Consider the following 14,376-nt stretch of genomic DNA (forward strand, 5'->3'; position numbering starts at 1 on the left):
AAAATCAAGTAAGAACTCATGATTATGCTGATTTTTTCTACTTTTCCACTGGTTTTCCTGCTCGCGACTTCGATTTATGGAAAAACGGGCGTAGTTTTCGTTTTTCATAATGGCTTGGTCAAAAATCTTCTCCATGGAAATTGCTCTATGCATGAAGAAGACAAGAGGGGCTCCGCCTACGAGATGGCAACTCTTCTGCAACTCGTTACCTTCTCATGGCTTAATCCCCTTTTCGCTTTAGGATACAAGAGACCCCTTGAACAGGATGAAATACTAGATGTTTTTAGAAATGACTCTGCAAAGTTTTTATCCAGTTCCTTCTCTGAGGCATTGAGTTTTATAGCAAAGAAGAATTGAGGCATAGACCCGTCAATCTATGAGGCAATTCATTTGTTTTGCAGAAAAAAAAAACCAGCAATTAATGCTTATATCTTATTGATGACCCTGTAAATTTCCTTATTGAGAAGCAAAAGCATAACTTATTAAGTGGATATCTTCTTACACTTGCCTTTCTTAGTGCCAAGATAATCGAGACCACTGCTCAAAGGCAATTTATTTTCAGGGCTTATGAACTTGGCCTTCAACTCAGGGGTGCTTTAATTTCTCACACATACAAGAAGGGCATAGGTCTATCTAGTCGATCTCGCCAAAGCTGTACCAGGAGGGAGATTATAAACTATATGAGTGGATATTGAAAGGATCACAGAGTTTGTTGGGTTCTTGAACATGATAATGATGTTGCTTGTTCAAATTTCATTAGCAATCGTCCTTTTACATACAAATCTGGTTTGGGGTCATTGGGTGCAATAGCTGCAACTTTAATTATTATGTCATGTAACATACCTTTGACCAAAAACCAGAAAGATTATCAAAAGAAGATCATGGAAGCTAAGGACAACAAGATGAAAGCCACTTCAGAAGTTCTTAGAAATATGAAGATACTCAAACCTCAAGCATGGGATTTTCCATATCTCCAAACGATAGAAAACTATGAAAAGTGGAGCATGACTGGTTATGAAAGTCATCAAAATTAACAACATTTTCAGCTTTTTTCTTTTGAGGATCTCCTACCCTGATCTCTCTTGTGACATTTGGACTCCGTATGCTTTTGAGAATAGAATTGACGGCTGGAAAAGTCATCTCTGCATTGGCTACCTTCCAAATGCTACCCGATCCAATATTCAGTCTCCCTGACATACTATCTGCATTTACACAGGGCGAAGTCTTAGCAGATAGAGTCACTTCGTACCTCCAAGTAGATGAAATACAACAGGATGCCATCATTTATGTTTCTAAGAATCAAACAAAATTTGATGTAGAGATAGAAAATGGAATATTCAGTGGGGACCCTAAATCAAGGTGTACATGTTTTGATCAAATAAACTTGAAAGTGAAAAGGGGGATGATTTATGGGATGGTAGGATCGGGAAAGTCCAGTCTTCTCTCTTACATTCTTGGTGAAATAGAAAAGCTATCTAGGACAGAGAAGATTAGTGGTACGAAAGCCTATGTTCCTCAGTCTCCTTGGATACTATCAGGAAACATTAATGCGAATATTCTTTTTGGAAATGAGTATGAAAGTAACAAGTATAACAGAACTATTGATGCTTGTGTTAGAAAAAAACGTGGGAGGACAAATATGAAAAATGAGAGATATATTTTCCATTCAACTAAGCATACATTTATATAGGCTTACAAACATAACCATAGGAATGCCAATGGTTACAAAAGTCTCATAACTCACATAACTCCTATAACTTAAAAATGTCATCAAATGCTCATAACTCACATAACTCCTATAACTCATAAATCACTATTGGTTACAAAAAACTAAAAGTTACAAAACCCAAAAGTCACACTAAATGCCACAAATAAAGTTTAATAATGACAAACGTTTCAACACCCCCCTTAAACTTGATTTGTTACACCAAGTAAACTCCTCATTTTGATAAAAATCTCCAACTTGAAGGGCTTTGTGAAAATGTCCGCCGCTTGGTCTTGTGACTTGACATATTTGAGTTCCACTTCTTTCTTTGTAATGCAATCCTGAATGTAGTGAAATCGGGTATCAATGTGCTTGCTCCTCCCATGAAATACCGGATCTTTGGCTAAGGCAATGGCCGATTTGTTGTCAACAAAAATCTCCATTGGACCTTCCATTTGAAACTTCAGCTCCTTCACTAAGTTTCTTAGCCAAATTGCATGACATACACATGAAGTTGCTGCGACGTACTCTGCCTCGCATGTTGATAATGTGACTATCAGTTGCTTTTTTGACATCCATGTGAACGTCGTTTCACCAATAAAAAATACAAACCCCGTAGTGCTCTTTCGATCATCCAAATCACTACTCCAATCACTATCACAATAACCAACAATATCAAAATTGCTAGAAGAGACGTAGGAAAGACCATACCCAATCGTCCCTTTGATGTAGCGAAGTATCCTTTTTGCCATTTTGCAATGTGTTGCTGTCGGTTCCTCCATAAATCGAATAATAATTCCAACCAAATAAAGAATATCTGGTTTTGTACATGTCAAGTATCTCAAACTTCCAATCAAGCTTTTGAAATATGTAGAATTTACCTTCTCTCCTCCATCTTGTTTGGTGATTTTGACTCCACATTCCATCGGTGTTCCAACTGGATTAGCATCATTCATATTGAACTTCTTGAGCACTTCTTTAGCATAGCCCTCTTGGGATATAAAAATCTCATCTTCACCTTGTTTGACCTCGATCCCAAGATAGTAACTCATGAGACCAATGTCCGTCATTTCAAACTCCTTTGACATCTCTCTTTTGAACTCATCAAATATGCTAAGATTGTTTCCGGTAAATACTAAATCATCAACATATAAACAAATGATTAGTATGCTTTCACCTTGCATTTTGATGTAGAGGGCATGCTCATAAAGACACTTCATATACTTCTTCTCTTGAAAGTACTTGTCAATTTTCGAATTCCATGCTCTTGGTGCTTACTTTAAACCATAAAGTGCCTTCTTCAATCGAAGCACTTTATCTTCTTCACCCTTGACTTCATAACCCAATGGTTGTTACACATAGACCTCTTCCTCAAGAATTCTGTTCAAGAATGCCGATTTGACATCCATTTGATGTATCTTTCAATGATTATGGGTTGCCAAAGCAATAATCAAACGAATAGTTTCAAGGCGAACAATAGGGGCAAATACCTCATCATAGTCGATGCCATGTCGTTGGCTATACCCTTTCACCGCTAGTCTCGCCTTGTGCCTCTCAACATCGCCATTGACTTTTCTCTTTGTCTTGTATACCCACTTCACTACGATCGATTTGTGCCCTTTTGGAAGCTTGGTCAACTCCCATGTGTCATTGTTCTCTATCGCTCGAATTTCTTCATCCATTGCATCCTTCCATTTCTTGCTTGCAATGGCTTCTTGGAAACTAATGGGCTCACTATCACCAAAAAGACAATAGAGAATTATGTCATTTTGATTTTCATTTACCTCATTAAGTTCCCGTAGACTTCGAGTTCCTCTTTGGCCAATTTCGTTCTCCGAATCGCTGGATGAACCTTCAGATGATGATGGATCGATCGAATGAGGTGGCACTGGAATGGGCAAACCTTCACCCATTTCATCCCTGGTCGGCTCATTTTCATCGTCTTCTTCAAAATATAGAAGGAAATCATACTCCTTCTCTTGTATATTCCAATCCCAAAAGGCTTCCTCATAAAAAACAACATCACGACTAATAATTACCTTACCATTCAAAGGATTGTAAAGTCGATAACCCTTTGAACTTGCATCATAGCTGATGAAGATGAGTTTCTCGCTTCTATCATCGAGCTTGGTCCTTTTTTCTTCCGACACATGAGCATATGCAATACTCTCAAACACCTTAAAGTGACCAATCCCAGGCTTTCTTCCGTTCCATGCTTCTTGAGGCGTCTTGTCAAGCACACTTTTGGTTGGTGCTCGATTTGTCAAATAAATCGCACAAACTACGGCCTCCGCCCAAAATTCCCTCGGCATCTTCTTTGTCTTTAGCATGCTTCTTGCCATGTTCAAGATTGTCTGATTCTTTCTCTTCACCATGCCATTTTGTTGCGGTGTCCTTGGGACTATTAACGGACGTTGGATGCCTTTTTCATCACAAAATTGTTTGAACTCATTTGATGTGAATTCACCACCTCGATCGGTTCTCATGGCCTTGATTGTAAGGTTGCTTTCATTCTCCACACATGCCTTAAATCTCTTGAAGATTTCAAATACTTCTGATTTTTTCTTCAAAAAGTACACCCATGTTTTTCTAGAAAAATCATCAATAAAGAGAAGGAAATATTTACTTTTACCACGAGACTCTGGTTTGATCATTCCACACACATCGGCATGGATGAGTTCTAAAGGCTTCTTTGCTCATGTCATAGACTCCTTCGGAAAACTACTTCGATGATGTTTGCCAAGCAAACATCCTTCACACACTTGGTTTGGCTTGTGAATGTGTGGTAAACCTCGCACCATCTTCTTCTTCAACAAATCTTCTAGACTTCCAAAATTGAGGTGCCCGAACCGTAGATGTCATAACCAAGAGAGATCTTCATAATACGTCTTCAAGCATTTTGGAACATCATTACATATATTCAAAGGAAACATTCAGTTTTTGGTCATGGAGACTTTAGCAATAAGTTTCTCATGATTATCCCTCAAATACAAACAATTGTTTTTCATTTAAACTTCAAAACCTTTCTCTAACAATTGTCCTACACTCAATATATTATTTTTTACATTGGGAATGTAATAAACGTTTGTGATATATTGATTTTCTCCATTTTTTAACCGAATGAGAATTTTACCTATTCCTTTGATGGCAGCCAAAGAATTGTCTCCAAAGGCAATATTACCTTTCTCCATCTCGTTCAACTCTACAAACATCTCGCGTTTTCCACACATGTGATTCGAGGCTCCTGTGTCAAGATACCACATACTATCTTGACTCTCTTCTTCTCCCTTTGAAACCATAAATAATGTTCCATTCTCCTCTGCATAATTGGATTGCCCTTGATGGGCTTTTGATGTGCTAGTGGTTGATCGGTCCTGATGCTTTCGATCAATCGGCTCTGTTTGAGATGAGTAACACTCATTCGCATAATGTCCATATTTGTTACAATTATAACATTTTACCTAAGATTTATCTCTTCCGATCCTTCCACCATGTCTTCTATGACCTCGACCTCCTCTTCCTCTTGAGGATTCAGATGAGTTTTGAGAAACATCGGTGTTGGCTTCACCTCTTCCACCATGGCCTCGACCACCACAACCTCTTCCACGTCCACGACTATTCTCCTCTTTGATTTTGAGTTGGAGAAGTTGTTCAACGGTCTATGTTTGCTCCATCCTCCTTTTCTTTTTCTCCTCATAGGCTTGTAACGAGCCTATAAATTGTTCAATTGTCATGTTCTCGAGATCCTGTGTCTCCTCGATCGTCGTGGCGATGATCTCGAACTTTGTATTTAGGCTTCGTAGAACCTTCTCCATGACACAAACATCGGTGATTTCTTCACCATTTCGTTTCAATTGGTTGACGACAACCATTACTTTTGTGTGATATTCCGCTATCACCTCCGTCTCCTTCATTTGTAAAGATTCAAACTCACCACTTAAGGTTTGCAACCGTACTTTTTTCACACGATCGGCTCCTCTATGAGTCGATTGGAGCTTGTCCCATGCCGCCTTTGACATCTCCGCATTGGCGATGGTCTCAACGTATCTTCGTCCACCGATTGATACAAGATATAAAGGGTCTTCTTGTTCTTCTTTCTTGTCTCCTTTAACGCATCTCTTTGTGCTTGATTGGCTTCAGCTTCTACCTCTTGGAAATCGTTCTCCACGATCTCCCACACGTCTTGTGCTCTTAGTAACGCTTTTATCTTGATGCTCCAATTGTCATAGTTGAGCTTGGTAAGCATTGGTAGTTGAAGTGAACCTATCCCACCGTTGGCCATTTTTCTCTCAATATTTTCTACTAGCTCTGATAGCACTATGTTAGAAAAAAAACGTGGAGGAAAAATATGAAAAATGAGAGATATATTTTCCATTCAACTAAGCATGCCTTTATATAGGCTTACAAATATAACCATAGGAATGCCAATGGTTACAAAAGTCTCATAACTCACATAACTCCTATAACTTAAAAATGTCATCAAATGCTCATAACTCACATAACTCCTATAACTCATAAATCACTATTGGTTACAAAAAACTAAAAGTTACAAAACTCAAAAGTCACACTAAATACCACAAATGAAGTTTAATAATGACAGCTTGTGCTTTGAGAAAAGATTTGAAGTTGTTTCCATGCGGTGATTTGACTGAAATTGGAGAAAGAGAGATAAATATGAGTGGGGGACAGAAGCAGTGGATACAAATTGCTCGTGTTGTTTATCATGATGCAGATGTTTATCTCCTCGATGATCCTTTCAGTGCAGTCGATGCTAATACAGGAACCCAACTCTTCAAGGTTCGTTGAGACATAAAATAATGGGAGAAAGCCTGAGAAGGCTAATATAAATGTTGTCTACTAATCTGGTTGTTGCAATGCAATGCCCTTGAGTTGAACACTCTAACAGAAGTTGTTATTGTCTTTTAACATATTGCAGGATTGTTTGATGGGTGTTCTCAAAGAGAAGACTATAATTTATGTAACCCACCAAGTTGAATTTCTACTGGTAGTCGACCTCATTTTAGTGAGCAAATTTCCTCTCCATGTTCTTAGCTCAACATTAACTATTCATGTTGTGATTACATACAAATTTTAAATTTGGATAAATGTAAGTTGAGAACAAAGCGTGTTCAAGAGAGGAAATTTCCTCAAACTGATTTACCTTGATTAACCAATATTATTATTTGATCATCCGAATTCTATGATTTGAAGCTTTGGCACTTGGAAGCAAGTTTTCAAACTTCTGCGTTGATGTCTAATAAATGTGCTTTACTTGACCAGCATGAAAGGTGGAGCTTTTGTCCCAATCATAGTCTTGGCTCACACATTATTCCAAGCACTACAAATAGCCAGAAATTACTGGATGACGTGGGCTTGTCCAACTACAAGCGAGGGAGAACTAAAAGTTGGGATGAATATCGTACTAGTTGTGTATTTTCTACTTGCAGTTGGAAGTTCACTAGGCTTGCTGCTGCGATCAACATTATTAGCAGTTAATAGGACTTCAAACAGCACAAAAGTTCTTCAAAGATTTGGTATTTATAATCTTTATACCTGTTACTGCAACCTGCATCTGGTACCAAGTAAGCAGTTTACTCTTTCAGACTAGATATCCGCAAATTATATAATATATGACTTCTAATCAACTATTTTTTTCTTATTATGCTAGCAATATTACACACCCACAACATGTTAATCCTCCACCACTTTGCAGAATCCCTAGTAGGATTAGCAACTATCCGTGCCTATAATCAAGAAGACCAGTTTTTCAATACTAACCTTTGTCTTATTGATGAATTCTCAAAGACATGGTTCCATAATGCTTCAGTTATGGAGTGGCTCTCCTTCACTCACATTTTTTTTTTGCCTTTTCATTGGTTTTGCTACTCTCCCCAAAGGAATTATTGACCCAAGGGGGTATCTCAAATATGTTGGAAATGTTATGTGCTTCATAATTAAAGTTGAAATACAAAACCTGGAAAATTTGACAACTGTGTGAATATCTTGATATAAACTAAAAATTGTTTTAGCATGAATTTGGAATTCATGATCAAATTATCCAAGTTTTCATCAAATGATAATTAATTTGAAATTAAAAATTTATTTTTTTAACCCATATTAAATAGGAAAAATTAAGTATTCATTATGATTTGAAATCTTCTTTAGGTAATGCAGGCTTGGCAGTGTCATATGGGATAAGCTTGAATTCGCTACAAGCTTTAGCTATATGGAGTCTTTGCAATGCACAATACAAAATCATTTCAGGAGAAAGAATTCTTTAGTACTCAAAATTAAAAAGTGAAGCACCTCATGTTATTGAAGACTATAGACCACCAAACAATTTGCCGCAAGAGGGGAGTATCACTTTCAAGAATCTGCAGGTGTGTCTCTACAAAATAATAATGGTAAAACTCTTCGGTTTGAGAAAGAATCAGAATACTCTATTCATTCATCAAAGATATGAATATATACAAGTGTACAAAGCATAGAAAAGGAAAATATCACAAAATATTTACAAGAATGGAAAGCTCTAACAATAGAATTATAACACTCCCCCTCAAGTTGGAGCATATATGTTAATCATGCCCAACTTGTTACATATATAATCTATACGTCTTCTATCCAATGCTTTCGTGAAGATATCTCCTAATTGTTCTCCATTCTTCACATATCATAACAACTCTTGTTGAATTTTCTCACGTACAAAATGGCAATCAACTTCAATATGTTTAGTCCTTTCATGAAATACTGGATCAGACGCAATATGAAGTGTTGCTTGATTATCACACCACAACTTTGTCAGTGTAGTGATTTTAAATCCCAACTCAACAAGAAGTTCATATATCCAAATCAATTCACACACAGATTGTGTCGTTGCTCTATATTCTGATTCTACACTTGAACGTGACACCATCTTTTGCTTCTTACTCTTCCAAGAAATCAAATTACCACCAACAAAAACACAATACCCTGAGGTTGATCTTCTGTCTTCTTTAGATCCTGCCTAATCAACGTCTGAGAAACATTCAATATTAGTATGACCATAATCCTTATATAATAAACCACGCCCGCGAGCAGCCTTCAAATAACAAAGAATCTGTTCCAATGCAGCCCAATGATCAACTGTAGGGCATGACATGTACTGACTTACAATACTTACTGAATAGGCTATGTCGGGTCGAGTCACTGTAAGGTAATTAAGTTTTCTCACTAACCTCCAATATCTTTCAGGATCTTTTAACAATTCTCCATCTTTTGTGAGTTGTAAGTTGGGCATTATTGGGGTACTACATGGCTTAGCCCCTAGCTTTCCTGTTTCAGTCAATAAGTCAAGTACATATTTTCTCTGTGATAATAGAATTCATTTCTTGCTTCTCATTACCTCAATTCCTAAGAAGTATTTCAACATGCCCAAAACTTTTGTATGAAATTGACTATGAAGAAAGGTCTTTAGAGACTAGATACCTAAAGCATTATCACCAGTAATCACAATATCATCCACATATATGACTAACAAGATGACACCACCCTTAGATCTCTTAAAAAAGACCGAATGATCTGACCTTCTCTTCCGCATTCCAAAGCTTTCAATCATCTGACTAAATTTACTAAACCAAGCTTGTAGGCTCTGCTTTAATCCATACAAGGATTTACGAAGGCGACACACCGTTCCATTCTCCTCCTGAACAACAAACCCTGTTGGTTGCTCCATGTACACCTCTTCTTGAAGATCACCATGAAGAAATGCATTTTTAATATCAAGCTGATGTAAAGGTCATTGATTGATTGAAGCTAATGAAATAAACAACCTCACAGATGTCATTTTTGCTACAGGAGAAAAAGTATTAGCATAGTCAACGCCATAAGTTTGTGCGTAGCCTTTCGCTACGAGACGCGCTTTTAACCGAGCAACAGAACCATCAGGATTGACTTTAACTGCAAACACCCATTTGCAACCGATAGCCTTCTTTCCTGCAGGGAGAGAAACTTAAATCCCAAGTATAATTATCATCTAAGGCAGTCATCTCCTCCACCATTGCGGCACACCAACCAGGATGAGACAAAGCCTCATGAACAGTTTTCGGGATGGATATAGACTCTAAGGATGCAATGAATGAACATGTGGAAGGCGACAAATGGTTATATGAAACAAAAGAAGAAATAGGATGAGCACATGTGCGTTTACCTTTACGAGAGCAATAGGAAGATCATCACTTGTTTCTTGATCCAATGACGAAGAAGACTCTGGTACAGGGCATGGAACTGATGGAGGTTGTCGTCGAGTATAGACTTTTACGGTGGGTGGAAGAGTAGAGGTAGCCACAGGTAGAGATGAATCAGGAAGAAGATCGGAAGGAGAAATAACTGTGTAGACAAGGAAATCATCCTCTAATTCCTTATGCTCCCCCTGACTCTTATTCAAAGAGAAAGATGGTGATGAAAAAAATGGGGTATGTTCAAAAAACGTGATATTAGGAGAGACGAAATATTTATTTAGACTAAGACAATAACACCGATATCCCTTTTGAACACGGGAATAACCAGGGAAAATACATAAGCATGAGGTTATGCAAGTCATTGGTTGACATCAATTTTTTCTCATCCTAATAAAGTTCTTAAACTTCAAGTTTGACCTTGTTATAGATTCGTTATGCGGACCATCTCCCATATGTCCTAAAAGACATCAGCTGCAGCTTCCCTGGGAAGAAGAAAGTGGGTGTTGTTGGAAGAACAAGCTGTGGGAAATCAACCCTCATACAAGAAATTTTTAGGATAGTTGAACCTAAAAGAGGAAGTATTATCGTAGACAATGTTGACATTTGCAAGATTGGCCTCCGTGATCTCAGATCAAGGCTTAGCGTCATCCCTCAAGATCCTTCCTTGTTTGCAGGAACAGTAAGAAGAAACCTTGACCCACTTAAACACTACTCTGACCAAGAAATTTGGAAGGCAATCTTTCTTATATATAGAGTTGATATATAGTTTTCTAATTGGGACTACTGATAAGCTATGTGACAATAACCACTAACCAGCAAGCAATAGAGAATTTACATTGCTTTTGTTTCTTTCGCGTTTTCAGGCTTTAGACAAATGTCAATTAGGTGAATTAATGCATGATTTTAATTCTATCGATGGTGATTGAGAACGAAGAAAATGGAAGTGTTGGTCAGGGAAGGGCATTACTAAAGAAAAACAACATTGTAATACTCGACGAAGCCACAACATCTGTTGATTCAGCAACCGATGGTATCATACAAAGCATTATTAAGCAGGAGTTTAAAAATCGAACAGTGGTCACCATAGCTCATAGAATCCACACGATTATTGATAGCGACTTTGTTTTAGTCCTCAGTGATGGTGAGTAGGAAATACTTACTACTTTTTATGAGTTTTGTTTTCTAACCTTTGTATTTATAAGTTTAGCTAGATGATTGGATTTGACTTGAAGGTAAACTAAAAGGAACCTCAATTACTTCCGATGAACAGGAAATTTGTCGAGTTCAACTCGCACGTAAAGCTACTTGAAATAGACGATTCCCTCTTCTCCAAACTAATAAAGGAGTACTCAATGAGATCACAGGACTTCAATAACTTGAAAAATCAAACTCATTGATAGATTCTTTCTGATTAAATTGACGGATCATTGAAAACTAAGAATCTACCATAGGAGTCACGTTTATATCTTTATGTTCATTCATAGGAAAAAGTTTTCTATGAAAAAGTTGTCCATTATGTATCCTACATACGTGTTTAAATATTCTCCATGCACAAATTAAGAGGTAATCCTTTTTATAGTTGAGAAGTATTTTACGAGGTCGTGAACTGGCTTTGAAAGAAAGCGATGGACATCTCCTCTCTAACGTCGGTTCATATTTGAATCTTGTGAGGCTTTTGTGCGAAACATTTTTTTATGATGAGAATGCTGGTATCATTCTTATCTTAGTACTCCTTTATGTGGTCGGTCTTCTTCTGATTAGTTGTTCAAAAGGGTGTTTATTCTGTAAAACGTGGTTATAAGCTTGCCAAAAATTCAAGGTTTTTCACTTATAGAAATATTTGTAAATATCCATTTTTTTTTTTTATCATTTTATCTATGTATCCGTAAAATTGAAATCTTGATATCGATATCAAAATTGACATTTTAATCTTTGGTAATTGGATAGGAAGATCTTCATATTTTTATTTATTCTTGTTGCTTAAGATTGCTCGAGGAGAGGGATTTTAATAATTTGGTTTCTAAGTTTTATTTTCCAAAATAAAAAATCAAATAGTTATCAAATCGATCTAGATTTTTTCCATCCATCCAAAGAAAATCTATATTGGGTAGATAGATATAAAACTGGGTTCTCTATTAGATTTTTTTAAAGGTTGATTTTTTTTTTTTTTTGGCATAACGGTTTAGTGTTTGATGTTAGAAAGCATAAAATAATAAAATATTATGTTTTTTTTAGATACTATTAAAATGTCAAATAAATAACCCATTCTTTAAAAAAAAAAAAAAATCAAATAACCAAAGGAAAACAAACGAACAAATATATAATTGAGGATGAGATATTAGTGTAATTTTATGGGTTTTATATGAACAATTTCCTCCCTTAATTCTAATTTAATATTCAATAAAATAAGAGTGGAGACAAATATTGGGTTGTTGTCTTAATAATTAATTATTATAATAAAGTAGTATAGGTAATATAGAAATAGATGATGGAGCCAACCAAAGCGTTTTTTTAGTGGAAAATAAAAGAAAATCCAATACTTGGATCCCAAGCATGAAGCCATTTTCATCATTATTTAACTTATATGAGTTCACATGCACTATGACTCTTTGGGGTCAGTATTTTTGTCCTACAATATTTGAAATTATGTCTAAACAAGACTAAGTTTGAAATGTCTTTTCTATCCTATTTTATAACTATAATGGGCTGTTTGGGTATTGAGTTGAGATAAGATGTTTGGAGTTTATATGTCTATGAAGTTTATATATCTGTGAAGTTCATATGTCTGTGTTTAGGATGTAGAGTTATTGGGTCCAATTTCATATGTCTGTATTTTGGGAGTTGAGTTCATATATTTGGGATATCTGATCTAGTTTTTTTAACTCTAAATAATATGATTTTATGACTGCTATTTTTGTTTTGAAACTTTTTTATTCAATAATCCTACCCATCTTTATTTCAATAAAATATGGATTGTAATTTTTTTCTTTTAATTTTTAAAACTTTTCTTTCTTTCTTTCTTTCTTTCTTGGGTGATGAGCAACAGTTAACCCTTTACATTTATTGCTTTCATGGTTAAATAAAATTAGAAACCAAAACAAAATCAAAACTTTTGATTCCTAAATTTTCTCCATGAATTTCATTATCCTCTTCTTCTTTTTCTTCTTCTTCCTATTTTTGCTTTATATTTTTACTCTGTTATGAATTTTTTGTGAATCCAATTTAATGTATACATTTAATTATCATATACATCCCATGTATATGTGCAAAACCTCTTTATTAATTAATTCTTTGTGAATCTAATTCACTTGAATTAATTAATTTCTCTTATTCAAATATTACTTTTCAATTTAATTATAGGCCATATCCATAATTAATTATATATTAATCACATCAATATATAGTTTCCTCAAATTAATTTGAATAATTCAAATTATCCCTCATAAGTATTCTTTAGTGAGTTAACAAGGGGACCTAGTGATGCTATAGATCAGAAACTCCAAAGATATGAGATTAATTGGTTAAACTCATCAACCAAGTAATCAATATTTGTTAACTGTGAGTACACTCTACTAAAGTCTCACAGCTGCACTATTCTCACTACAGATATATTTCTGTATCCAAGAATATAGACCAATACCAACGAGTTAGTTCTTCACGAGTGTTCGTAACTACAATTGAGTCGAATTACCGTTTTACCCTTGGGTTACCTCTGGCTCCTTAAGTACCAGTGCTCCTCTAATGAATAACCTATTTATATTTCACGAGTGTTTATAACTCTAATTGGATCAAATTATCGTTTAACCCTTAGGTTACCTCTGGCTCCTTACGTACCAGTGCTCCTCTAATGAACAACCTATTTATGGTCCAATCAATAAACAAAAACCCCTCTCGGGCCAATGAGAGGGTAGGGCCCTTTGTTTAAGTCCTAGAGACACCACTTAAGGGAACACTCATCTACTTACCCTCAAGGAGGGAAGGAGTGAACTTCATCTTTTATTATTATATTTCCAGCTTCTCATTCGATCTTGTCCCCAAAATAGTAGGCTTATTGGGTCGAAGATCTGGTCACCCTCACCCATACAAATCAAAGGACAATCCCTCGTGAACAGAAGTTCATAATATACTCAAGATTAAGACTAAGTCGCCTAAGTCATCCTATTGAAACAGGAACCTAACTAGTCAATGGTGTTACATCTAGTGGTTACTATTTCGTAGTCCAGTATTATGAAAACTTATTGCATAGGATACCCCCACTCGTGTGTCACCTACACAAACTCGTTGGATCATTACGTTTGTATCAAATACAAAGTGGGTCGTACCTATAGTGTTACTAGGATAAGGTACCCAACCTTATCCCTATACTATAAACTCTTTAGGTTGTATCTTGAACATTGATCCTTGTATGTCTCCACATACAGTTCAAGACTCATAAGGCAGCCTTGGATGTTAGTT

General features: G+C 36.1%; 1 protein-coding gene and 1 pseudogene across 3 annotated transcripts; both read left to right on the forward strand.

Annotated features, from left to right (window-relative positions):
• Positions 1-18: 18 nt before the first annotated feature.
• Positions 19-8,225, forward strand: LOC150038171 (ABC transporter C family member 9 pseudogene; annotated as a pseudogene).
• LOC120092685 (putative non-intrinsic ABC protein 5) lies at positions 1,906-8,342 on the forward strand. 3 transcript variants are annotated; one of them, XR_016531732.1, is made up of 4 exons: positions 1,906-6,502; positions 6,642-6,728; positions 6,986-7,287; positions 7,374-8,342. XR_016531732.1 is itself a non-coding variant. In XM_039050842.2 (3 exons), exons 1-3 carry the CDS (start codon positions 6,299-6,301, stop codon positions 7,199-7,201), a joined length of 489 nt encoding a protein of 162 aa, XP_038906770.2. In that variant the 5' UTR covers positions 1,906-6,298; the 3' UTR covers positions 7,202-8,342. The 3 variants fall into 3 exon arrangements, 1 of the variants encoding a protein (XP_038906770.2); XR_016531733.1 differs by having other exon boundaries at positions 7,871-8,342; XM_039050842.2 differs by having other exon boundaries at positions 6,642-6,710; positions 6,986-8,342.
• The last annotated feature ends 6,034 nt before the right edge of the window (positions 8,343-14,376 follow it).

This window comes from Benincasa hispida, chromosome 1 (genome assembly GCF_027475165.1).
Source record: "Benincasa hispida cultivar pf3 chromosome 1, pf3_genome.v1.1, whole genome shotgun sequence".
Lineage (NCBI taxonomy): Eukaryota > Viridiplantae > Streptophyta > Magnoliopsida > Cucurbitales > Cucurbitaceae > Benincasa > Benincasa hispida.

Excerpts from the sequence above, each read along its gene's own strand:
- LOC120092685 (XM_039050842.2), top strand. The coding sequence starts at position 6,299 with ATGACAGCTTGTGCTTTGAGAAAAGATTTGAAGTTGTTTCCATGCGGT. Across the intron at positions 6,503-6,641 it reads CAGGAACCCAACTCTTCAAG|GATTGTTTGATGGGTGTTCT; the intron begins GTTCGTTGAGAC and ends AACATATTGCAG. Across the intron at positions 6,711-6,985 it reads ACCAAGTTGAATTTCTACTG|CATGAAAGGTGGAGCTTTTG; the intron begins GTAGTCGACCTC and ends TTACTTGACCAG.